The 24,446-nt window shown below is 45.0% G+C and overlaps 2 protein-coding genes across 4 annotated transcripts in view; one reads left to right on the top strand and one right to left on the bottom strand.

The window, feature by feature from the left end:
* GALNT15 (polypeptide N-acetylgalactosaminyltransferase 15) overlaps window positions 1–12,525 on the top strand; it is a 32,465-nt gene extending 19,940 nt beyond the window's left edge. For 2 of the 3 annotated variants that reach the window (XM_054990753.1, XM_054990755.1), the window contains exons 6-10: window positions 5,611–5,805; window positions 7,126–7,260; window positions 8,335–8,436; window positions 8,706–8,846; window positions 12,014–12,525. In XM_054990753.1, coding sequence (XP_054846728.1) covers window positions 5,611–5,805; window positions 7,126–7,260; window positions 8,335–8,436; window positions 8,706–8,846; window positions 12,014–12,148 — 708 coding nt within the window. In that variant the 3' untranslated portion in view covers window positions 12,149–12,525. The remainder of the gene's footprint in view (window positions 1–5,610; window positions 5,806–7,125; window positions 7,261–8,334; window positions 8,437–8,705; window positions 8,847–12,013) is intronic. The other variant, XM_054990754.1, reaches the window with a different exon arrangement.
* Window positions 12,526–20,321: 7,796 nt separating this feature from the next.
* Window positions 20,322–24,440, bottom strand: DPH3 (diphthamide biosynthesis 3). The gene is made up of 3 exons (XM_054991567.1): window positions 24,025–24,440; window positions 21,748–21,822; window positions 20,322–20,867 (listed from the first exon to the last, which is right to left on the bottom strand). The coding sequence occupies exons 1-3, from the start codon at window positions 24,130–24,132 to the stop codon at window positions 20,802–20,804; spliced, it is 249 nt and encodes an 82-aa protein (XP_054847542.1). The 5' UTR covers window positions 24,133–24,440; the 3' UTR covers window positions 20,322–20,801.
* Between the last annotated feature and the right edge of the window lie 6 nt (window positions 24,441–24,446).

The raw sequence follows: 24,446 nt of genomic DNA, 5'->3' as shown, positions 1-24,446 counted from the left end.
CCTGGGAATCAAGGGGAACGGAGGAAACATGTAGTGCAAGCCCTGCGTCCACGTAAACTGGAAGGCATCCCCAATAGAGAGGGGGTCGCTCCCCGCCCTGGAACAGAACGTGTGGGCCTTGGTGGTCGCCGCAGTGGCGAACACGTCTATCACTGGATGACCCCACATCTGGAAGATCGGCCCAACGCACTCTACGTTCAGTTCCCACTCGTGGTCCAGTAAAGGGACCCTGCTGAGGGCATCTGCCCGGGCATTGTCCGACCCAGCCACGTGTATAGCACGGAGCGACACGCCGTTCTTGATAGCCCACTGCCAAGTGAGTGTGGCTTCCCGGCACAGGGCCATGGACACTGTGCCCCCCTGCTGATTCACGTAGTACATGGCAGTCGTGTTGTCCGTCTGCACCAACACATGACGATTTCTCAGCAGTGCTGTAAGAGACACAAGTGCGAAACGAATGGCCCTTAGTTCAAGCACATTAATATGGAGGGTCTTTTCCCTGTCAGACCAGACATCTTGCACAGACACATCACCACAGTAAGCCCCCCATCCCAACAGAGAGGCATCAGTGGTAACCGTGATGTCATGGTGTTGATACCCAAAAGGGGTCCCTTTAACAAGTTGTCATCAGACAGCCACCAGTCCAAGGAGGAGAGGACGACCCTTGGGATAGAGAATTTGAGGGACGGAGGGTGCAGCAGAGCATCGTACCTCCGCACAAACCAGTTCTGGAGAGGGCGCATACGCAGCCTAGCGAAAGGCACCACAGAGGTGGCCGCTGCCATATGCCCTAGTAGGCACTGGATAGTGCGCACAGACTGGAATCGGTTCCTTTTAAACATGGACACTAGACCCCTTAGGGACCGAGCCCTCTCCAAGGGGAGCAGGGCCTTACCCTCCACAGAGTCTAACAGTGCACCAATGTAGGACACCTTGCAGCTGGGCACCAGTTTGGATTTCTCCAAGTTCACCAGGAGCCCCAGGCGTTGGCAAGTGCTAAGTACCAAGCCAATGTCCTGCACCAGCCTAGACTCCGATTCAGCCACGATGAGCCAGTCATCGAGGTACGGAAAGATGGTACAGCCTTCCTCCCGTAGGAAGGAAACCACAGGGGCCACACATTTAGTGAACACTCGTGGGGCAGTGGACAGGCCAAAGGGGAGCACCTTATACCGGAAAACCCTTTGCCGGTAAACAAAACTCAGGTACTTCCTGTGCTCCTTCCGTATGCCCACGTGAAAGTATGCGTCTTTCAAGTCAAGAACCGCAAACCAATCCCCCTGTTTCAGCAAGGCGATCACAGCCGCCAACGTAACCATTTTGAATTTGGTCACCTTGAGGAAGGCATTAAGGCCCCTCAGATCTAAAATGGGACGTAAGCCCCCATCCTTCTTAGGGACCAGGAAGAACCTAGAGAAGAAACCCTTTACAGAGTCCTCATAGGGCAATTCTTCCACAGCACCCTTGGCCAAGAGCGACACGATCTCCGCATCCAGCTCGGCCATAGTGTTATTGACAGCTGTCAGGGGTGAACTGCATCTAGGCAGCTCAACAAACTCCAGCCCGTACCCCAGTTCAACAATAGTTAAGACCCATGAGTCAGATGTTATTGACTCCCACTCAGAGATGAGTGGACTAAGTCTGTCCGAAAAGTTCGGGGATACGGCTGGCGCGACCCGTCAGTACTGCCTCCCGGCGCCCTGCTGGTCTTTCTGCTGGGCCGGTTGCTGTGCCTGACGAGGCTTGAAGGGCCGACGCCTCCTCTGCTGTTGTGCGGGAGGGTAAGGCCGCTGCTGGTAGGCAGGATACTGATGGTAGCCCGGCCGCTGCTGTTGGTATCTGCCCTGGTAGTGGTAAGGGCCGGACCGGGGAGCGTACCGTGACCTGGAGGAGGGCTTGTCCGCTGGAGCCAGACCCAAGGACCGCGCCGTCTGCCTGTCCTCTTTTTTCTTTTTCAGGGTCTCGTCGGTCGATTTGGAGAACAGCGAGTCCCCTTCAAAGGGCATGCTCTCCACCCTGGAACGCACCTCTTGGGACAGGGCCGTCGACCGCAACCAGGAGTGGCGCCTGAGGACCACCGCCGAAGCCATTCCCCGAGCAGCGGTGTCAGCAGCGTGGCTCCCAGCGTTCATTTGCTGTTTAGACAGCCGGACAGCCTCTGTTTGCAGCAGGGACACCACAGCCTTCTGCTCAGGAGGGAGGTCCCGGGTATAGGATGCCAACTTCTCCCAGAGGTACAGCTGGTACCCTGCCATGATGGTCTGGTAGTTGGCAATCCTCAGACCCAGTGAAGCAACGATGTATTGGCGCCTGCCCATGGCATCAAGCTTCTTGCCCTCTTTATCGGCAGGCACCGAGGAGTGACCCGATCGTCGGGGGTTGAATTCCTCTGTGACCAAGGAGGAAGGTGGAGGGTGTTTCACCAACGCCGGCCAGGTGCCCTGCTTGATCTTGTAAAGCTGCTCGATGCGCTTGGATGTTGGAGGTTGATCACAGGGCACCTGCCACACCTTCTCCACAATCTCCTCAATACCCTCGAGCATGGGAAAGCCAACGTACGCCGGATTATCCCCATAGATACGTTTGAGGAGCTTGTCCTTGGTCTGGGGAACAGCCGAAGAGATGTCCATCTCGAGAGCTTTGGCCATCCTTGCCATCTGGTCGGCGTAGATGCGGAGGTCCTCGAATGGCGAGTCCGCAGATGGCACTAGCTCCTCAGCCGGCGATGGTTCGGACCAGGACTCCGACTGGTAGCCGCCAAAGCTCTCCCCATCCTCCTCATCGGAACCGAGCTGGGATTCCGGAACCTGGAGCGGAGGGGGAGCCCACGCCGACCTCGATGTCGAAGGCCTCGGTTCCGACACGGAGAAGCCCGCAGGTGCCCCCTCCCATTGGCAACGGTATGGCGAGGGGAGGTAGGAAGCCTGCCGATGCCGGGACGCAGTGGACCGGACTGATCGGACACTGTCCCCGGAACCATGCCGCTCACGACCGACCGGAGGTGGAGACGGACGGGCAGGCGACGGACGGCTCCGACGAGGAGACGGGCTCGGTTCCAGCCTCGGCGACCGAAGGGGAAGCGATGGTCGGCTCCGACGGTGCGGGCTCGGCTCCGGCCCCGACGAGAATTCCGCGGGCACCGTCTCGAAGGCCATCGGATCCGGCACAGGAACGGTGATGTCTTCTGGCTCCGGGGAGCCCAGGTGAGGGGAAGGCGTGTGAGGAAGCACGATGACCTCCTCCTGAGGAGCGGGACGCGGCGACCGATGATGCTTGGTCTTCTTCTTCTTCTTCGCTGGTTCCGAAGAAGACCTCGGAACCGACGCGCTCCTCACCTTCGAAGGGGACCTCGGCTTCGACCTCTTAGGCTTCATCGGAACCGATCCGGACGTCGGTTCCGACCGGGGACTCGGTACCAGGATCCTCGGTTCCGACGTAGGTCTCGGATCCGACCTGGTAGATGACGCGCTACGGGGCGGCCGCACTGGTCCCTGCCCTGGAGAGGCCGCTCTCGATGCCGAGGTACTCGGGGGACGCGGTTTCGACCCCGACCTCGCGGAGGCCACTGAGCCAGCTCTGGAATGCCGTTCGGCAGAGGGGCTTGGGCCGGCCTTGGAGGAGGGCAACGGAGCGCCTCCGGACATGACCTTCTGCCACAGGGAGGAGTTCAGTCGGGCCTTGCGCTCCTGCCGGGCCTTGCTGGTGAAACCCTGGCAAATTTTACAGGCCGTCACATTATGGGTCTCCCCCAAACAGAACAGGCACAGTTCATGGCCATCGGTCTTGGCCATTTTCGTGTGGCATTGGAGACAATGCTTGAAGAGAGCCTTTGAGGCCATCTTCAGGGGCACGCGAAAGGAAGGTCAAAAACAGTCCGAGTCAAATTACCGAGTCCACAACAAAGTCCAAAACGAGATCCGAAGAATAGTCGAGGTCACGAAGTCCGAAGTCAAAAGCCAAGCAATCAGTCAGAATAAAGCACGAAGCACAAAAAAGCACAGAGCAACGAAGCTCACGTTCTCTCCAAGCGGCGGCAAGAAGAGAACTGAGGGAAGGGGCCGTTGGTCGCTGGAGGATCACGTGACCGTTTGGGCGGGAAAACGGTCGCTGAGGCGCGCGACAAACGGCCCCTTCGGAGCCATGGAAGCTCTAGAAAATTCTCCGGCGGCTGGCCTGCGCCTGCGCAGTCCCATGTGTGGAGGCACAGAAGAACGAAGATGAACGTATAATTTCCCCTCCCCTTTTTTATTTTTAAAATGGTCCTTGCGTTATTACGATATCTACATAAACAAAGGGAGTCATACTGCAGTGCTTTCTACGTTGAATCACTCCGCAATCAGACTATCGGTCTAGGAACAACACTAAGAATGGAATGCCATTTCTGATTTTATTTTAAACTAGCAATAAGGGAAAATACAATGGGCCCTAGTAGCTCTCCCCCCACCCCCGCACCTCCTTGCAGGTTCCCTCCTCCTCTAGCCCCTCAGCTGCTGCTTGGTTTGTGCATGGCCCTCCCAAAGCCCCGCAGAGGTGGCAGGGAGCCCTGCCCCCTGCTGCTGTAGGAGCTTGGGAGGGCCTTGCTACTGTGCTGAGCCTTCCTGTAGCCACACTGGGCCCTTCCCCGGCCTCTAGAGGCCCCAAGTAGGCAGCGGGGAGGCAAACCGTTTTGCCCCCACTTGCTTTTTATCCCTGTGTATTGCACCTCCATGAGGATAAGGAGCGAGTTGTGGAGTTTGCCTTTTATATATGGAATCGCGCTACTCTACTGTTCACATATTTTTAAAACACTTTTTCATGTAAAACTTTGAGCAGGAAATCAGCGACAGAGAATGAAGTACTACACATGTTCACCCTCTTAAAGCAACCATTTTTTCCAAAGGAACAGATCTCTGTGGTCTAGAGATCAGTCATAATTCTGGGAGATCTCCATACCCCACCTGGAGGTTGGCAACCCTAGGGGAAGTGCCTTGGCATGTCCATAAGATCCCTGGAGTAGATGCCATCTTGCTTCACCAGAGCATGGAGGCTAAGGGGCATTAGTGGTCGCAGTTGCAGTGACCACAGCTGGCTAGGTTGCCAGCCAGAACTTGCAAGCTGGCGGGAGCATTTGGGGGCGGGGACAATTTCTTTAGCATTGACCTGATGCAGAACATCACTTCCAGCACAAAACTGGAAGTGACATAATTTCATCAGTCTAACTGTAGAGTTTGGGGTGAATCCTGGAGCCTTGAGGTGGTGTGATGGTATCACTTCTGGTTTTGTGTGATGACAAAGCGCTTCCCCCATTTACCCCACTGGCCTGTCAAGTGGTGGCAGGGAACAAGGGGCCCAGGTCAGGTGGTCTCCTTTATAGCAGAATGTCTACCGCCACCCAGCAGGCCTTTCACTCTGAGTGGTGGTTGCAGTGTATTTGCCCTCCCAGCTTGCCATAGTAAGAAGTGCTGGAATTCACCCTCTTTGCAAGAGCAGCTGCATTTTCCAGTTCCAGTTTGGTTTGCAAAATGAGGAACCTGCAAAATGAGGAACCAGCAGCCAGAGAAAAGAAGAAACAAATTGCCTCCATTTTTAAGGAGACATATTTGAATTATTTTGTCTGTGCTTCTGTTCTAGACCTGGCTTTGTGGTGGATCTGTAGAAATCCTCCCATGCTCACATGTGGGACACGTCTATCGAGCAGGAATTCTGTACAACTTTGACAATGAAGATGCTATAGAGAGGAACAAAATCCGAATAGCTGAGACTTGGTTGGATTCATTTAAAGATCTCTTTTATGAACAGAACAGGAATGTGTTTTTAATAAGCAAGGTAAAGTCTTTCTGAAATAGTTATTTTTGGAGGAGAGCTAAAATAATGTTTAAAACTATAAGAAAAATGGCACAATCTGTATTTTTTAAAAAAACAAACTTTCCTGTTTTCTTTCTTTTCTCTTCCATTTTGATATTATTCCCCATTCAGTTCAATGGAGCATCCCCAGCTGATTGTAACATTTATATAATCTTAGTGATTTCCACAGATTCAACACTTGTTGGGTCTTTATGCAAATCTGAGCAGTTGCTTTATGGCAGTTGTGTAGCTGCTGCAAAACTGAGTTAATTGGAGACTGCCTGTTTTCAATTTCAGTCAGTTTTTCTGCTATGATCTGAAAATCTCTGAGGTAGGCTATGTTATGCCTGACAACCAGTGGGAGGCTTGGAAGCAGGTATGTGGGTGACTTTGGTGATGTCACTGCCAGAGTAGTTCTAGGAATTGCCAGAAACTCTACGATAAACTCTATGGCTTTACCGTGGAATTTCCTGCGATTCCTAGAACTACCCATTGTCACTTTCACGTTGTATCTCGAAGTGATATATTGGTACAGAGATCGGCGATCATATTTTTTCTTTTTCTTCCACTGTTGCTCCAACTAACAGTAGGCACATGCAGCCTAGCTAGGCTGCAAATCAAACTGACCATCCTAGATAAGCATTTGATTCCTTCATGCAATCTAAGTTTTTGACTGTATTTTCTAGATAGTTTTGTGTCAATAAATAGTTTATAGTTTAAGCACAGAAGTACTTCTTGTGCTCCCCGCACAGCAGCATACAATACAGCTACCTTTTGTTTACATAAGCATGATAACTAGACATAGTGATTCTGATTTTGGAGGAAAGCTTCACTGCTACTCTTCTAGTATTCCTATTAGAGGCCAGTGGTTGCTTTGGATTACTTGCCATGATCAGTTCTGTCGTGGGGTGATTCTAGTACTACTCAATTGGGCTAACCCAGTTAACTTCCCTCATGACTGGAATGACTCAGGTCATTTTGAGTGCAGTCAGAGGGGATTCTTTGGTATCTTCTTTCTGAAGGTACTTTCAGGGACCAGGACTTGCTGCAGCATGTGGTCCTCTGAGCTGCTCTAGTAAAATCTGAAGATCTGATGCATGTGGGAGGAGAACACCATGGCTGCAGCTCCAACAACACAATTTGAGCATGTTTTCAATGGGTAAAACAAACTGTTTTCACTCTTACTCATTAAATATTTCATGTTAATTTTTGTTTCTACGTATGTAAATCATGAATGCAGAACTTCAAATAAATGTAAGGATTTTTAATTAGTAATTAGCCTTCTGTCTGACACTTTCTCAGCAGGCTGGGAGGCCAAATTGTACTGAGTGTTTTCAGCTGCGAAGAAGACTGGGATGCAAAGGTTTCCAGTGGTTTATTTCAAATGTATATCCTGAACTTCATCCAGTACAACGTAGAACAAGATTTTCAGGCAAGGCAAGTGAAATACTATTTGCTTTTGATACTTCATTAGCCTGAATTTTCCAGTTGCCTGAATAAATCTGGGTACAATTCAGCTAAGGACTCAGTGCTTTGATCTAATTGAAAGAGTCTCTCTAATTTTTTAAGGTTTCGCACATCTTAGTGGTTAAAGTGTTAATAAAGCTTTAATCTGGATTTTCCAAAACCTGTGTAGCTAGAATATGTTTGTTGGTGTTATCTTTAAGGTGCTGAAACCTTTTAAAAATCAATTTGCCTTCAGAAACCAACGCGGATTAAAAAGCCTGTATGTGTGAAGCCTTTCTCCAGCATGATGAAGAGTCTCTTCCACAGGAGGAAGTGTCCTTGGGGTGGAGAAAGGCTGGGCACTTAGCTAAGCGGAGTAGCAGGATACCACTGTTTAGAGCTCTTTTGGTCAGCTAGATTCATAGGAGGACTGTAACTAGGCTTGACAAAGTATAGTGGCAAATTAAGGCACTCCAAGTAAGGCTTTGAATGTCAGGAGTATCATGCACTGATTTGTGCACCTAGATATCCTGTTCATTCAGATGGAGAGACTTGATCCATGTGCATCTGCTCGTTCCACTGATTTGTAAAATCTTGGACTAGGAACCCAATAAACAGCATCCTTTTTTGTGTGGTTCATCATCCATCAGAGAATCCATGGATACATCTCACTTGCTGAATTAGGGCAATATATTACAATTTGATCTATGCCTTTTTAGTATATCTTCATATCTACAGATTAAATAAAAATATGATTGATTTCAATGTTTTAAATCATGGTGTTTCTCTAATTTTGAAAACAATGTCCCTGTACCCTTTGTTTGTTTATTTATTTACTTTTTTAAAAACCCACATGCCACACTCTCCCAAGCATGTGCAAACTGGCTGTATCTGTTGTAACACAAATGGATTTTAAAAAATTATATGATAGGACCTTTTGGCGGACATTAATTCATAGGGTTGCCATAAGTTGGAAGTGACTTGATGGCACATAACACAAATTTAAACTAAACTCAGTCAAATCTAAATTTAATATAAACATTTCAGTATCAATATTTTTTACAGCTATACAACTCTGGTGTTGGATTCTGTGCAGAGTATAAAACACAACAGGATGCTGCTGGTGGATACATTCAATTATCCCCCTGTAATAACCATATTAACCAGGTAAGCAGTGTTTTATCACTGTATATCAGAGTTAGAACTCTGCTTCAGGAAGGTGCTAGTGTTTGTACCTTACAAAAACATGAATGAAACCATACTCAACCTAAACGGGGACATTTTCTGATATAGGTATTAACTTGGATTTAATGCACTTTAAAATACATACTTTATTTGATATACATTGTGGTACCCCCCTTCCCCCCCCCCCAAAGCAGGAAATTATTTATGTAATGTTCATGTTCTCCAGTTGTGCTGTCTTTTTTGTTTCTTAGCACTTTGAATACAATGGCATGAAGGAAATCTCTTTTGGTTCTGCACAACAACTTTGCTTTGATGTCAGGCATGAAAAGGTTGTCCTTCAAAACTGTACAAAGGAGATGGAAATCAGCCCACAACACTGGGATATTAAAGAGGTAATTAATGACCCCAGGACAATTAATACCAGAATAGTGTTGGCTTCTGTGTAAATATAAGCATGTGCTTGTTAATCTAGTCCTCTATCACAACATTCTCCAGGGATTAACAGCACCAAAGTAAAAGTAACCTTTTCATCACAGGAATGACATTGTAGCGTAAGTTCAACACACTCAAAGTAGCTTGCCTAGACATTTTTAAGGACAATCTATTATTTATGTGAATCATTTCTAGGCTAACCCTCAACCAAGAGATTCTTGAGACAGCTTACAAAAAATCATTGAAAAGGTGGGTTGAATCTTCTGACTACCTTCCATTAATAAGATTCCCATCTGCCAAGGGAGAAAAAATTCCTCTAACAGATTGTTTTTCCTGCATTGGAGAAACTCTTTTTCTGAGAAAGGAAATATTTCTCCATTGAAAGAAAACTTGACAGAAAGAAGTCATAGGAACCAACTAAGCAGAATAGATTAGGTTTTTCCTCCATTAAAACACAGCACAACCCTAAACAAAGTTACTCCTTTCAAAGCCCATTAATTTCAGTGGACTTAGAAGGATGTAACTCTTGCAAATTTTTCCACGTTTGGTACCCAGGGCAAGATAAAAAAACATTTTAAAAAATCATGAGTGGCAGCTCCATATTTTTCTCCCACGACAGGTACTGTAGCCACCGTACCCCCTCTCCCCTGCCCCCTCACCACTGCTGTTGACCCTGCCCAGGAACCAGAAGAGAAAATTCTTCTTATCTCATCATTTCCCTAGCCCTGTTTAAAAATAGTGTAGCTTCTTAAATTCATGAGTCACCAGAGTTGCCTAGGACCAAGCAATCAGAAATGATGGCCAAACTGCTATGAGAAGTCATCTTGTGAGGAGTAAAGCATGGCTTGCTGTGCTGGTTGTTTAAGAGATCTGGGGGGTGGGGAGAGTGAGGAGGTTAGGAGGATTATCTCCTCCCCCTGAGTGCGTACTTGGATCTGATAGTATACATGCTAGAGTAAGTGTAACTCAGTATAAGAGCTAACCTAAGAAAGTCAAGTTTTTGGAAGAGCATAACTGATATAAGGTTAGAAATGAAAACAGAACAAGCTTTTTAAAAGATTCAAAATCCCCTTGCCTTACTGTTTTTGCTTCTAAAATAGCTTCAAAAATGTGATCCTAAAATACCAATTATATTAGGCTATTCCAGGTTTTCAAAGGCCAAGTTCTTATTGAGGGGGTAAATTTGTGTCTGGCCTGTACCACTTCAGAACACAGACTCATTTAGTCGAATGCTGTTCCATACAAAGAATTTCCTGCTTGTAGACTTGCATAGCAGGCAGGAAACGAGACAAGAACCCTTCCCCTGTCATCCAGTTTTCTATATGGAAGTAATGTTTTGTGTGAAGAATTCAATAATATGAGCCCCCTACCTGTAGTTTGAAGGGATAGCAATCAGAAACAGATTTATAACAGAATTTATTTGAAAAGTGAAATTCACCCTTAGTCCAAATTGGTTAGATGTTCCCTGCCCCATAATGTAGAAATCTCATTGTGTGCACTTTCCTGGATCCTGCACCTTTTGACACCAGCAAACTTCTGTTGCTGTGCAGTTTCACTTGAGCCTCTGGATCCACAGCAATCAGGGGCTGAATTTACATATGCTTCTTCCAGTCTCTGCCCTGCTATTGGTGAGCACATGTGAAAATAGAAAGGCTGTTCTCAATGCACTTGGATTAGGTTTCCAAATCCATAGAGGGTTCACAATAGCACTTCTATCTTCTTTGGCTTTCTAATGGCAGTATGATTTCACGGTTCCATTGTTGTTTTTCTCACCACTCTGCTCAGATTTCCTCCCGTGCAAGTGTAATGGACATACTCTCCTGGTGGGAGGGGGGCAGGGTGACCCAGCACTCACCTTTAGGGAGTCCTCGCACACGCACGAAGAACATGTGCACTTCTGTACTTACACGATGATGTCACTTCCAGGAGTGATATCATTGTGCAGTCTGCAGGAGTGCTTCTGTGTTTTGCGCAGAGCTGATTCTTAAAGAATTAGCCTGTTTGGGGCCCAAATCAGCCCAGCGCAAAGCATGGGGGCAGTCCCATGGTATGCTTAGGGTTGCCAGTTCTGGGCTGCTAAGTTCTTGGAGATTTAGGGGGGTGGGGGTAGAGCCTGAAGAGGGCGGGGTTTGGGGAGGGGCCTCATCAGGATTGTGGCCCAAGACGCCTGTTCCTTTCCCACCCCCACTGGGGGACCAGAAAGCCTAGATGGACAGGAGGCTGTCCTGCCCGTGAGGAAAAACAACTACTCAGCTGTTTCATCCCTGAGCCTATAGGAGTTCTGCCCCTACATCCAAACATCTTGCAGTCACTGGATATGGGTGTGAAGAGAAATACCGGGGGGGGGGGGCGGGGACAGGTGTCTGTTCTGCCTTAGGTAGAGTGCAGAAAGAAGAGTTGGGGAACTACCTCAGGGGAGACAATTTTGTTTGTAACTCTACTGGGTAGTGTTTCAGAGCAGTTTAACTCCACTTCTGGGGAAGAGGATAGAGTTGTGAGGTCTCCCTCTGGTGATGAGCAGATGGGGCAACTTCAAGCTTTAAGGACAATTCACCACATAACCTGTACTTAAATAAATCTTCTTGGTTATTTTATTAAACCTCTCGCTTCAGTGATCTCTGTACTCTTCATATTCTAAACAAAACGTACCTCACAGCAGTGACACAAAGCCTTTACATTTGCTACTTTAAGAACATCTTCTAACTGTGGGGCAGGTTTATATCTCAAAATCAACCAGGTTCCTTAAATTCATGAGGTGCGGTGTCAGCCCCTTGTTTCAAAGAAAGGGCCTATCACAGTAAGGAACTCTCATGTGGAAGAACTGGAGGAGGCCTTCTTGATCTAGAGAAAGACTGCACTGAGCTGAGTGGCAGAATCCAACCTAATGTTCCCAATTCCCATTAAGATAATAGAAGGTGTTATCGTCTCAACCTCATCTTTTGCTTACTTTTATCTTTGTATCTGATGAAGGGAGCTTTGACTTTGGAAAGAGGGAGGGAGGAAAACACCTAAGGTTATTTGCACCCCTCTAACTACTTGCCCCCTCCCCAGATGGAGAAACTCAAGGCGTTTTTTTAAAGGCTGGAAATGCTGATGATCAACTTAAATTTTTTATGCTTATGTGCAGAATGGAATGATTGTCCACATCCTTTCTGGTAAATGCATTGAGGGCATGAAGACAGACTTGTGTTTGCGAAAATGTAACAAGGAGGGCAATATGATATGGCAGTTTGAGCATTCATTCCATGTCGATGAAAGATGAATACGAAGAGCTCCCTGAAAGTGTTGTTATTCAACTCGTTTCTTTCCAGTCTGGATGAGATGGAAAGAGGTCTGTGTATCTTTCCCAAGCAGAAGACGGATAATACAGGGAACTCCAGCTTCATGCAATTCTACCCAAAGCTAACCATGGTGATTTGATATGGGAGTTGATGCCTTGCTTTCCCCAGGAGATGAGATACAAAATTAAGTGAAATTAAGCCAACTTTATGTAAAATTCTACACACTTTCAAGTTTCCCAGAACTCTTCATTCAGTGGAATGGCAAGATATCATAAAGATTTCACTTACATAGCTGGTAAACTTTGAGGTTTCTCGTTCAAGGAAAGCTGGGAAACAAATGCCAGGAGACAAGTGTTTATTTTGATATATTATTTAATTTATTAAAATAAGTTAAACCTATTCTCTTTTATTTTTGAAACTTTAAGAAGCTATTTTCAGGAGCATCCATGTGACTCAAGTGAAGGCATAACAAGTTAACTGATTCTGCATTATGAATTTTAAGATTTAAAGGAAAAGCCAAACATTTGAAATTGACTTTTATTTGCTAATAAGTCATATATTTTTGTGAAATTAATATCTAACTTATCACAAGAGTTGCTGATTGAGCACATGAAATAGAAGAACACATCAGGATCATATTGCATCAATATGCCATCAGCATATTGGGGTACTTTGGTCTCTTTTCAAAAGATCACTATTGATTTTACTTTGAGTATAATCAAGTACAAATACCCCTTTTCCAACTAGCTAAGCGATGGTCCCTGTGTGGATAAGCAAACCTCTACAACTAGGCTACTTACAACTATGATTTAGGGTTCTGCAAAGTCAGACTAACCTCCAGATTTTTTTCAAAAATATTGACTATTTAAACAAGCTGGTTTGGGGCTAACCCCTCCCCACAAAGTTGATTGCAACATCAACAAAAAGTGTGTAAAGATTGGCAGATATGAGCAGAAGGAGGTGAGGTAAGGAGGCTAATGTCAGAGGGTAGGAGAGTCTAAAAGGAAGGAAAAGCAGAGTCCACAGGAGGGAAGGCAAAAGGAGAACCAGCATGGGGACGGAAAGGAAAAGAGCCCATTTGGAAAGAGAGTCTATGAAGGTGGAGAGATGAATAGGACACAGTGAATACAGGTATATGCATACATCTGTTTGTAAAAAAAGAGCGAATGTCCATTCACTTTACAAATGAAATCAAGGAGGGGACCAATGCTTGGATAAATGTAGGATTTAAATATCCTTGCCAGGCTCCAGCCAATGGTGGGCAGTCTCCCAGAAATTGTGGCCTCTGCCTGATGATCAGTGGCAACCAGCAGGAGGAAACAGACTGCCCAGGGATTGTCTGCCGTTGGAAGGCAGGCTGGGGAAGTGGGCATGAATGCGCTTGCGTCTGATGACATCACTTCAGGTACAACCCAGAAGTGATGATGTCACACCAAGTCCAATTATTTAGGAATTGGCCCCAATGTGATGCCATCACTGCTCCAGCAGTGACATCATTGGAAAGGACCCCACCCACCCCCAGCCACCACCACTATCCCTTCCTACCAGTAGCCAGGGGAGAACCTGGCAACCCTAGATTTACTTAATGCATATATGAAGAAAGATCAAGTGTACACGGGACACAGGTTCCATGTGCACACACTGTAACTTGTGAACAGGGCTACTGTGTTAGCAGGAAGCTAAAGAAGGGAGAACCAGGAGTAGTAATGGGTCTTGCCCTTCCCCTGCAAGCCTTTGTTTCACCTCTTGCTGTATGTTTAATTCGGTTCTGGATTGTCACCTAACTAAAAAGGTATCTTCTATCACTTGTCATGATCCATCAAACCTATTACAGAGCCCGGATCACCTTTTTGCATTCTCTTCTATGTGTGCAGGAAGAAGCCCTACATCCAAAATCAGAATTGTTGCACTGTACTCACTAATGACCAGAGACAATGTTGCTTCTGTCAGGAACTGATTATCTCTTGACTGGGGGCTGGGGAATGAGCCACTGAATCCAATTCACTTGCAGCAGATGATTTCTTTCCCTACGAGATAATTGCTGTTCATCTGTACAAAGAGAGGCTCTTGAGTGCAGCTGCATGAGCTGCTGCTCAAGAAAAGCCCTGGCTCAGGGCCATGGGAGAGAAGCCAAGACTGTTATCAACCGGGACGTAAACACTGCAACTCCATTTATTTCATGCTGACTCAAAAGCCACTAGCTTTCTCTGGACTGTGTCCGAAGTGTACACTCTTAGTAGTATGTGCATTATTTGACTCTATAACTCCTTTCCCACATGCCTGGTGGGCTTCCCTTCCTAGCAAAAAGCTTTGTTGCAGGTTTTAACATACAACAAGTAAAAGCCCCTCTCTTATTAGGGTTGTCAGGTCCTCTTGCCCTCCAAGCAGGAGGGGAGGAACCTGGCACTTACCTGTAGGATGTCCTCGTGCGCGTGCAAAAGCATGTGCATGCTCCTGGTGTGGCACGATGACATCACTTCCAGGAGTGACATCATCGCACAGGCTACGGGAGTGCTCCCCGACTTCACACTGGGCTGATTTGAGCCCCCACATGGGCCAAATCAGCCTGGTGCAAAGCCCAGGAGCGCTCCCAGGGCCTGCATGATGACATCACTGCTGGAAGTGATGTCATTGCGCCATGCCAGGAGTGCACCTCAGGAGGCTTATTCCTGCACATTCCCCCCCACCCCAGCGGCCAGATGAGTGATGGCAGTGGGAGAAGGCTGCAAATGTGGGAGGACGCTGGAAGCAAAGAATCCCCTGCCCCCACCGGTGGACCGGTGACCCTACACTTTATCCTCATGTATTTGCCTAATTGCGGCCTGCTATGTTGCTATACTGAGGGGCCTTCCCAGCAGGCAGAGCTGGCCAGCATTCAAACAGGCAGCTCTGATTTGGTTTTGGTCCCCATCCTCCACAGAGAACTGTGCCATGCCATCTCATTCTCCCTACAATGAGGCAGCCCCACAAGTCCCCATGCTTTCCTCCAGTATGCTTTCTCTGTGGTGAGCATGTTGTTTAAATCAGGCCTAACTCAAATCCAAGGCAAACACTGGATTGGCCATAACGTAAGGTTGGATCCTATGCTAACGCAGGCAATCTTTCCCATTTTCCTCTCGTGGTTCTTGTGAGGCCTGATAAAGTACTTCTGACAGTTGGTGAGGCCCACATGCACAAAAACATATGCAATACAGGTGACCACAATGAGATGGCAGAAGTAGGTGAAATCACACTTCAGTCTCTTATACAACACAGCCTCTTGTGCAGTAAAAGCACTATGGATAAAAGAGTCGAGGGGTGATTTTGCCTGCTCTCTCTCAGCTGTAGCAACCCATGTGGGGTACTTCCCCCCCCCCCGTATATCCCCCCCCATTCTCTTTTTGTTACTCGGAGCAGGGGAGAGAAGCAGGAGAAAGTGAAAAAAAAAACCCACAAACACGTTGGAAGCTCACCCTTGTTAACCTGGTCGTGGCAGTAACAGTGGCGCCACCAAACTGAACTCTCGCATCATGAATTCCCTTCTTGTTCCACTAGAAATAAGCACAAAAACACATATCCTAAGTAAATTTCTCTTTCCTGCTTCTTGTTTGCCACTAGCTTCGAAAAACGAGGAGTGACGGGGTGGTCCCAACACTCAGATGTTGCAAGACGATGCTCAAAACTATGGCAACCTAGTATTAAACATTTCTGATTTGAGGTTTGATGCTGGAGTAAACCTAAATTAGCTTTAATGTATGCATCAAAATAGTTCAGATTTAAACAAATGTTGACAGCGGCAGATTTAATCTTCTCCCATTTATTCTACACCAAGATTAAATGGGCCTGCAAAATATTTATATTGTTGACATTTTAAGATAGCATAGTCTTTTAATTTTTCAAATTAAAGCCTTATTATTGCAGGTGCTGCTGACAGAGCTGAGGAGCTTTTTAAAAAGAATGAGACCAAGTATACGCATGCTTTGTTTGATGTGGAAAGAAACCAAGGACACAACCTTTCACACTTCAAAAACAGAAAGCACTGGGGAAATCTGGCCTTCCTGAGTGGAAATTCTATGTTTGGGTGGCCTTCTATAGTCTGTGTGGGACTGGCAGGTACAGACTATGAAAGAAGAGTTTGGCTTAACCTGGCAGGCTGTCACATTCTTCTTTGAAAAGATCTTTCGGTTGGCTAACATACTGACAGAATTTCTCTGGCTTATATTGTTGAATTATCAGCTTCATGGAAAATGGCTTTTTCTTTGAAGAACTAAGAATGTTCAGTGGAGAATTTTTTCAAACATTTCTGAAATTGCTAGATAATATGACTAATATCCATTTTAAAATATCCTTAACCCTTCTTGAAGAATTTAGAGAATTGTGGGGAGGTTCAAGGTTTGATTAGTTTAAAATCAGCCATTGAGGAATGCATTTGGATGGAGGCAATGATACCGAGGCAGGGGGGTTGATCCTCTGGCCCCATGCCATTTCCTTAAAGGAAATCATCTCTCCCCAAACAATTACACTTGGCAAGGTAAAAAATGAGGTGTCTGTCACCCCATGCCACACACACATGCATTAGGGATAATGTAAAGGCTGATTTCTCTCCAGGAAAAAGTGTCCAGGGTACAGTGTATGCCAGGACTTCTGTTACCTGTGTAACAGTTACACAACAGGCAAACATTTAGCAAGTTAACATTTTTAACATCATTACATCTCTGTGCTGTCTCTCACCAAGGACAGCTTCAGTGTTATGACCTCCACATGGAAGCCAATGGTTAGAGCCTCACAATGACAACCATTATATATAGAGGAACACCCTGAATGGTTTGCCTTGGTCTTGTGAAGTTTTCCTCTACCATAAGCCAGCGCTGCAAACCAGTTGCCACTGGAGACTGTTTCAAGCAACTTCAATGCAGAAACCATAATGTGAGAAATCATTGAACAAGTACAAGCTCTTTGTTAAATTATACCCTAATCCTAAATTGCTTCTAGGTCCCAATCCACTGCCTTTTAAAGACCCAGACTCCGAGCAGCCCAATTCAAAGGGGCTTACTTCTAGGAAAGTATTTTTTAGGATTGTACTGTAAGAGTTTAACGACTCTTAGAGACAGAGACCCAATCCACTTGTTCTTAGAAACCACCTGCTTCCTCTCTTGAAAGCTTAAGTGTGGGAGGAACCTGGGGAATGCTGACATTGTTTATCCATATAGGATAAAAAGTAGGAAACGTTTGCTGTTTAACTGTGTGAATACAGACTTAAAGTGAACAGTCACCCTTACCCGGTTTGTCATTGGCCTCATCAACCCAGATATTCTTGTTATTTATTTACTTCATTTATACCCCAAATGGCTGATTATCATTCTCATCGCCTCCATTTTATTTATGCTCTTGATACATGACGTTAAACTCCTAGACCAATTATTGCTACACATATTAAAAGCAGACCACTCTGACCTGCCATAAATATCAGAATAAGGGAAACAGACAATCCGAGTACATCACATGGTAGATCCTTAAGAGCTTTACTTCAGCAGATTTTGCACCGTTATTCTCTGAACTTAGCCATCATCTTCCCCCACTTGGCACCCCATTACATTCCTTTTCTTTCCCCTTGCCCAAAGTACCATCTCAATTGTTGTTATTATTTAATCACCCAAAGATCTTTCTGCAGGTTTTCTTTTCAGCAACCCATTTTTCTTTCTGTATCCCATTGCTGACTTCTCCTCCGGTTTTACCACCAATCTCTCTGCATGCCCGTTTCTCTTTTCCCATATCACAGGTCTCTCTACACAGTTCACAGCTATTTTCCTCCGCCACCATTTTGGTTTTCTCACTCCATTTCCTCTCTCATTTTGCTGTACCATTGTATATCTGTCCTCATTACCTTCTTTACCTTACGTTTTTTTCCTTTAGCATCATTTCTGTTTATATTATTGCTGTTTCCATTTCTCACCCCCCCCCCCCCCGATCACTGCTCCTCCTTGGGAGCACAGCACAAAGATTTCACTCTCCAAGATATTTATAGTAAGGAAGTCACAGATGTAGGTGCACCATGCAGCATGAGAGACTGAGGGGAAAATGGCACCAATTCCACTAAATGAATCCAAAAAGCAGTGGGGACATCATGATAGTCATTCTCCTATTTCAGCACCCACTTCTTGCAGGGCCATCCAAAGCGGTTAAGGGACACACATAACTGATACTTGTCCAGAGGACCACAGTCTGCTATAGGCTTTGTTGTGCAGGTCTAACCTAAGGTGTGAATTGGCCTAACAAAATGATATATGCACCATAGTCAATATCTGTGAATTAATGCAACTATATTAAAGAAGTGGAAGAACCTGAGTAATAATAGATGACACATGCACAGAGGAGCCACTTCATACCATACAGCTTCTACAGAATCCATTGCCTTATCATGTGGGGTATATGGCAAGGAAATACCGAAGTAGTCTTGTAAATATTTGTGGTTGACACAATACTTGTGTAAGTCCAATCTCTCAACTATTCCAGTGAAAAGTGCATTTTTGACACCTCATAAAACAGAGCAGCTGCTATCTCACAACATATTGACATAAAAATTAATTGTAAAGAAATACTACAACAGATGTTTAGCTGACAAAATATAGATGCCTTTCAAGTTTGTCTCATCATTCCTGCCAACACAGCAAGCAAAACATCAAAATGGCTACTCAAGAATCTTACATAACCTGATTATTGGCTGAAAACCGTTTTTTGCACGTCTCCAGGCCCTTTAATCTTGGCATATGGAGAAATGAAGAAGAACTCAAGGCTGAGTTTTGTATTGAGATCAGTGCCTAGCCTTGGCTTGTCAGAAGAATCCTTGAGGGCCCTTGGCCTCTATGCAGCCAAACTCTTAATAAAACAAAGACCGGTAGATCAGAGGGCACAAACCAACGCTGATCTAGTAGCCATCTTGAAAACATCCCTACTCAAGAGGCAGTTTCTTCCTGCTCCCCTGAATCTTCGAGCTTACTTCAAACACAATGAATTATGAGCATAGAAAGGCTTTCATTAAGACACACCTAGGCAATCTACTGCTAGCAATCTTGGAAGGTCGCTTCAATAGGATTCCAATATATAGCAAAAGAGTCTGCTCTTGTGACTATATATGTCCATTGAGGATTTGTCCCACGTGCCCAGGATTTGAAACTGACTGCAATAGATTTGAGAATTATTATTATATCTCATTTCCCAGGAAAGTCAGACCAGGAGAAATTTGTTTTATTATTGGCAGACAGGGACAAATTCATTACACTACAAATGGCAAGGTTTGCTGCTGCCGTCATAAAGGTAGAAAAGATGATGTGGCATACTGATGCAAGCATAGTTGACCCATACATCATTAGCCTTTGGATTGTATGCTGGTTTTATAATTATGAGATGTTTTAAATGGTTATATATTTTAACCGTTTCCATGAAAATGTCTAGAATTTTTTTTTTACTTTATCTTGATAGTATTTGATTTTATCTTGCCACGTTGCTATGACTCTTTGCCAATGCAATAAAGATAGAGGATGATCATGCATAATCTGATTTGGCAGGTCACATTTCAGGGAAGTATACATGATGGACCTGATGGCATAACAGCTACTCTGCTGCTTGACTTCAAAGCAGATGCCCAATTTGTGATTGCTGGAGAAACAATTTAGTGTAACATTCCAAGCATGCATCCTCGTTTCTACTCAAAACCATCCCAGTAAAGCTGGAATATGACCTACTACCAAAAAAAAACACACACGTTAAGCTTTAACATGTAAATTATATATTTCTAAAAAATTTAAAACCCGTTTCTGAAATCTGAACAGTGTTTTAGTGCCACCTATAGGTCACCAGAAGCAATTGCTGTAATACATGGAATTTTATAATTTGGGGAAACTTACAGATGATCCAAGAAAAACAAACTGCAGTGAACCATACATACACATAAAGCCATTAATTGAAGTCTTTAATATCCCCATAAATATTCTTCTTGGAAAGTGTTAGTGGACTTGCATCCTAAAACTGTAAATCCAATCAAAAACTTGAAGTCAATTAGCTTAGGGGCATGTAACAACCAAGATCAAACTGCATGTTGTTTGGAAACACCCAGCAACTATAACCTTTGCTTATCCACCAAGGCAGTGTTATAGTTGGCTAATGAATTTGTGACTCTGACATGATAAAACTTTGTATAAAACAAAAGAACAATGACAAAATTGGTATGTTTGATTTCAACTAACTGAGCCTATAATACAGACAATGTCCCCATTATTCGAAAAATGACGAAAGCAGCGTGGAAGCCAGCACTCTCACGCTCCAGTACAAGGGTACCCTGCTTCATTCTGAACACCACTGGGAACAATCCAACGTCGGCAATCCAGTGATTGTTTGTAAGTACTTGCTTGACTTAGAATAAATACTTCAGACAATTCCAGCAACCGCGGACTTTTCTGAGTTTCCATTTGTACTAAAAAAATATTATGTGTCTTTAAATATATTAAGCATCTTTAAAGGCACCAAAAACACACCCAAAGGCTTAACATAAGTTCTTTCTTTCATACTGCAAAAGCAGCTGTTGTGAAACATCATGAATCTTCTGTTTTGATGTGCCTTCCTCATGTTTCATGGACTGCACAGTTGACAAGATGTTCATCAGCATTTAACCAACTCCTTGTTTGTGGTAGGCGCTGGGACTTCTTCACCACACATAAACTGTTCCTACGTTTTAAAAAAAGTAGGATTCACATATTTTTTCAAAATGACACTGTTAGCCTCTCACATGACTAATGAAGGGAAAAAAACATCCATTGTAAACAGAAGGGAATGAAATTATGCTGAAAGCCTGCTGCTCCTCAAATAATTACATTTACATCTTAATTTGAGACTGGAACAGAAAATACACCCACATAATATGCCTACATTTGTTTAGTATGCCAAGTTAATTTTAATAAAGAAACAACCCCCAGAAAGACTGGAGTATTGCAGAAGTCTTTTTTTTTTTAAATTACTGCTCACCTGACCCCAACTTCTCCTCATCACAACAGTACAACCTGCAGCCCCAAAAATATTTTAAAATATCTTTATGCATATTGATTTGAGACGGGAACTCTTACTTCCAAATAAATATGCATAGATTGCATTGTAAGCTACAGAGCACAATGGAATTTCAGGGAAAACATGGTTGACTTAGCTTTAGAGCTGCAAACTTCATACTCCTTTACTAATATTCTACTGCTCTGCTGGACAATAAGCAAGCCAGACCTGCAATAAGAATGATGTCGTTTTCTTGCAAGCACGCCAGATCATACACAGGGAAGCTGTATGTACACAAGCACCCTCAAGAGCAAGCGGAAAACAAGCTAATTTAGAAAGAAAGTTAAAACTATGGGAACATAAAGAAAATATCATCTGCACAATTTCTGAAGCATCAAGACAATAAATATTAAGTACTGTGGAAGCACCACATAAAATGCAAAGCATTGCCAGAGCTAATCATAAGGCAGATGTTTGAGTAAAAAAGCCATCCTCTCTAAACAAAACAAGCTGTATGTGAATACAGCCACAGGCAAGAACACAGCATTCCCCATCCCCTCCTCACCTTGTCATAGATGACTTTCACTAGGAGTGAACAACTAGGGCAGGTGGCCACATCTTCACCATTCTCCAGATCCTCCTACAATAATGCAGAAAGCATTACCGCCCAATGGACAAGGCAAAACACAAACTAGCCATGTAAACTGTGAGCGTGCAAGAGAGGAAACCAGTCCTTCACTCCTGACAGGGCAAAGTGTTCTTTGGTTCATTACAGAGCATCAGGTCATTTCAATCCTCCACCCGACGCTGGACCTAAGGAAAGCAAGGAAGGACTGAAGCAGGAGCAGCAGAGGGAAAAGCCCACCCCAGAGGAAACAACCCCCAGACTGAAAGGCCTTTCTCGAGGGCCAGTTGTGTGGGTTACGGATAGTCCTATATCTGACCCTGCTTCAGTAGCCTTTATCCCCCTCACACACAATTCTGCTAGCAATTGACTTGTCAGCAGTACCCTCTGCTAGACCACAGCACTACTGCCCGTCTTGCATTGCAGTAAATACTGTAAAACTTCTATAGTGCATTACCAGTGTTCAGTTTGCATGAGGCTGCTCAGGAGGGCAGCTCAGCAACATCAGCTGGTCAAAACGCAGCTGCACTTTTATTAGCTAGCTTAGCACATTTTTGCCAACCTAAGAGGCTTTGTCTTCCACTAGGCTGGTTTCAGTGACAGTCTCTCTTCATGGAACTGGCCCTGGTGGCAAAAGCAAAGGTCTGGGAGGAAGAGCAGGTGCAAGCCACATTCATCCCGTTCCTTCATGCTGCTGGCCTCTGCTGATTTAGCACAAGAGGTCACCCGAGCAGTGAATGTGGGGAACTACACGACTCATGTTATACTGGTGCTGAGAGACTCACACCAACCCAGTTTCACTTCTGGAATAAATTCAAAATGCTGACATTGGTATCTAAAGCCTTCTAGAGTATGGGATAAGAACACTCTCAGAAATGTATTGTTGAATGCATTCTCAACCGGCACCAAGACCAGTGGTGTACTGCACAGGGCATTTCTATGGAGCATGGCCTTTTCTGTGATTGCATTCTGCTTATGCCATTTTCTTATGCTGATTTACTGTCCCACCAGAAAACGGTGGGATTTTTAGCTCCCAGTTGGACTGTAGAACAGCCTTTGAGCAGGTTTAGTTATATTTAGTATGGACACCCTCAGAGACTTAAGAGAAGTGAAAAAAGTGACCAGAAGAAGCCTTGGCTGTTGGTTGGACTGTGGTATAAGTGCTTAATTATTCTCATCTATACTTAGAAAACAAACTGAGGACAATATATGAAGGAAAACATGGGGAGGCTGTGTGTATTAATTATTTGTATTAATTATTTGTAATTGATTATTATTAATTGTATTAATTATTATTCCATTTCAGATTTGATTTTGTATTTAGATTTTCTTGTTATTCTGTGATTTTGGGGTGAATTACTGTTCTGAGTAAAGGAATTAGAGTTTTAAATGGTATTACAATTATAGCTTTACCTGAAGAGGGAGAGAGGAAAAGAAAAAGGCTTTAATTAAGATGGGGTGGTTATTGGTTATTTATAGGTTTTTTTCAGGTAATCTTAATTTGGATAGAGAAATCTCTTATGTGGGGTTGAAGAGAAAGTATCCATATGAACAGAGAAAAGAAATATAGATTTTATTGTCTGATAGGGATTTGTGGGAGGCAGAGTTCCCCCAGACTGGTTTTAACTGTGTTATTTAATTGTGATTTTGTAGTTTTTTAAAAATGGTAATTCTGTTTGAAATGTTAATGTTAGAAGCCACCTTGTGACTACAAACTGGATGGAAAAATAGAACGGATGGAGCTCCTGTGCCATTAACACCCGCACAGAAGAGGGAATCCGACTGAGCAAGAGCTGTTTTTCTCCCCTCTCCTCTTTTTCACCACCACACGCAGAGCACGGGATATTTAAGGATCTTCTCAGAGATGCTTGAAGGCGGACCTGTGGCCACGCTCAGCGTGGGCCACGACTCGGACACAGGGCAATCCTATGCGTGACCACACACGAGTCAATCCCTCCAAGTCCCACTCAGCCTTAAACCTCCATCCTTACAAGGAACAGAAAGGCAAACTCTGCCATCCCGAACCCCTGCAGGATGAGACTAAAGGTCCACCAAAGCAGTCAACAGTTTCCAACACTCTAAGCAGCCAGGTACTACGGGGCGCACACAAGCACAACCTGAAAGCCGTCCTTCAACTGGCAATTCGAGGTAGACTGCCCTTGGACACGGAGGTTCTCTATAGCTGCTATGACCCAAGAAACCCCCTCAGCGGCTTACCCGCGTGATGAGGAAGCGGTCTCCGCACGGACACGGGTAGCTGTACGTCTCACTCTCCTCATCGTACTCGAAGTCCTCAATCTCCACTTCGTCGTGGAAAACAGACATACTGCGTCGCCGGGGCCGCACCGCAAACGTCCCCACGCACAGCTAACCGGAGAACGTGATATGTGCCCATCTATGTGGTCTTAGCCACCATCTTTGCTGCGGGTACACGTTACGCAAGAATACCGCGCCCATCGGGTTTCAAAGGGCTCATGACGCGTTTCGCTGGTGTTCCCCCGGCCATAGAGCTAGAAAGCTTACGCATGCGCCAGAAAAGCCGTGTCCTTGTTCTACTTTGCGGATAATCCTAAAGGGGAGATCCTTCTTTGCTCTGTCACGCGCCAAGAAAACAGCCAATGAAAATCTAGGTGCCCAGA

Source organism: Eublepharis macularius, chromosome 11 (assembly GCF_028583425.1).
Source record: "Eublepharis macularius isolate TG4126 chromosome 11, MPM_Emac_v1.0, whole genome shotgun sequence".
NCBI lineage: Eukaryota > Metazoa > Chordata > Lepidosauria > Squamata > Eublepharidae > Eublepharis > Eublepharis macularius.
This window is presented reverse-complemented; position numbering and strand designations above follow the sequence as displayed.

Bases quoted from the DNA above. Each gene is read 5' to 3' on its own strand.
- DPH3 (XM_054991567.1), bottom strand. From the start codon at position 24,132: ATGTCTGTTTTCCACGACGAAGTGGAGATTGAGGACTTCGAGTACGAT. The intron at 21,823-24,024 runs GTAAGCCGCTGA...GCATTATTGTAG, and splicing joins ACCGCTTCCTCATCACGCGG to GAGGATCTGGAGAATGGTGA. The intron at 20,868-21,747 runs GTGAGGAGGGGA...TTTAAAACGTAG, and splicing joins TGAAAGTCATCTATGACAAG to GAACAGTTTATGTGTGGTGA.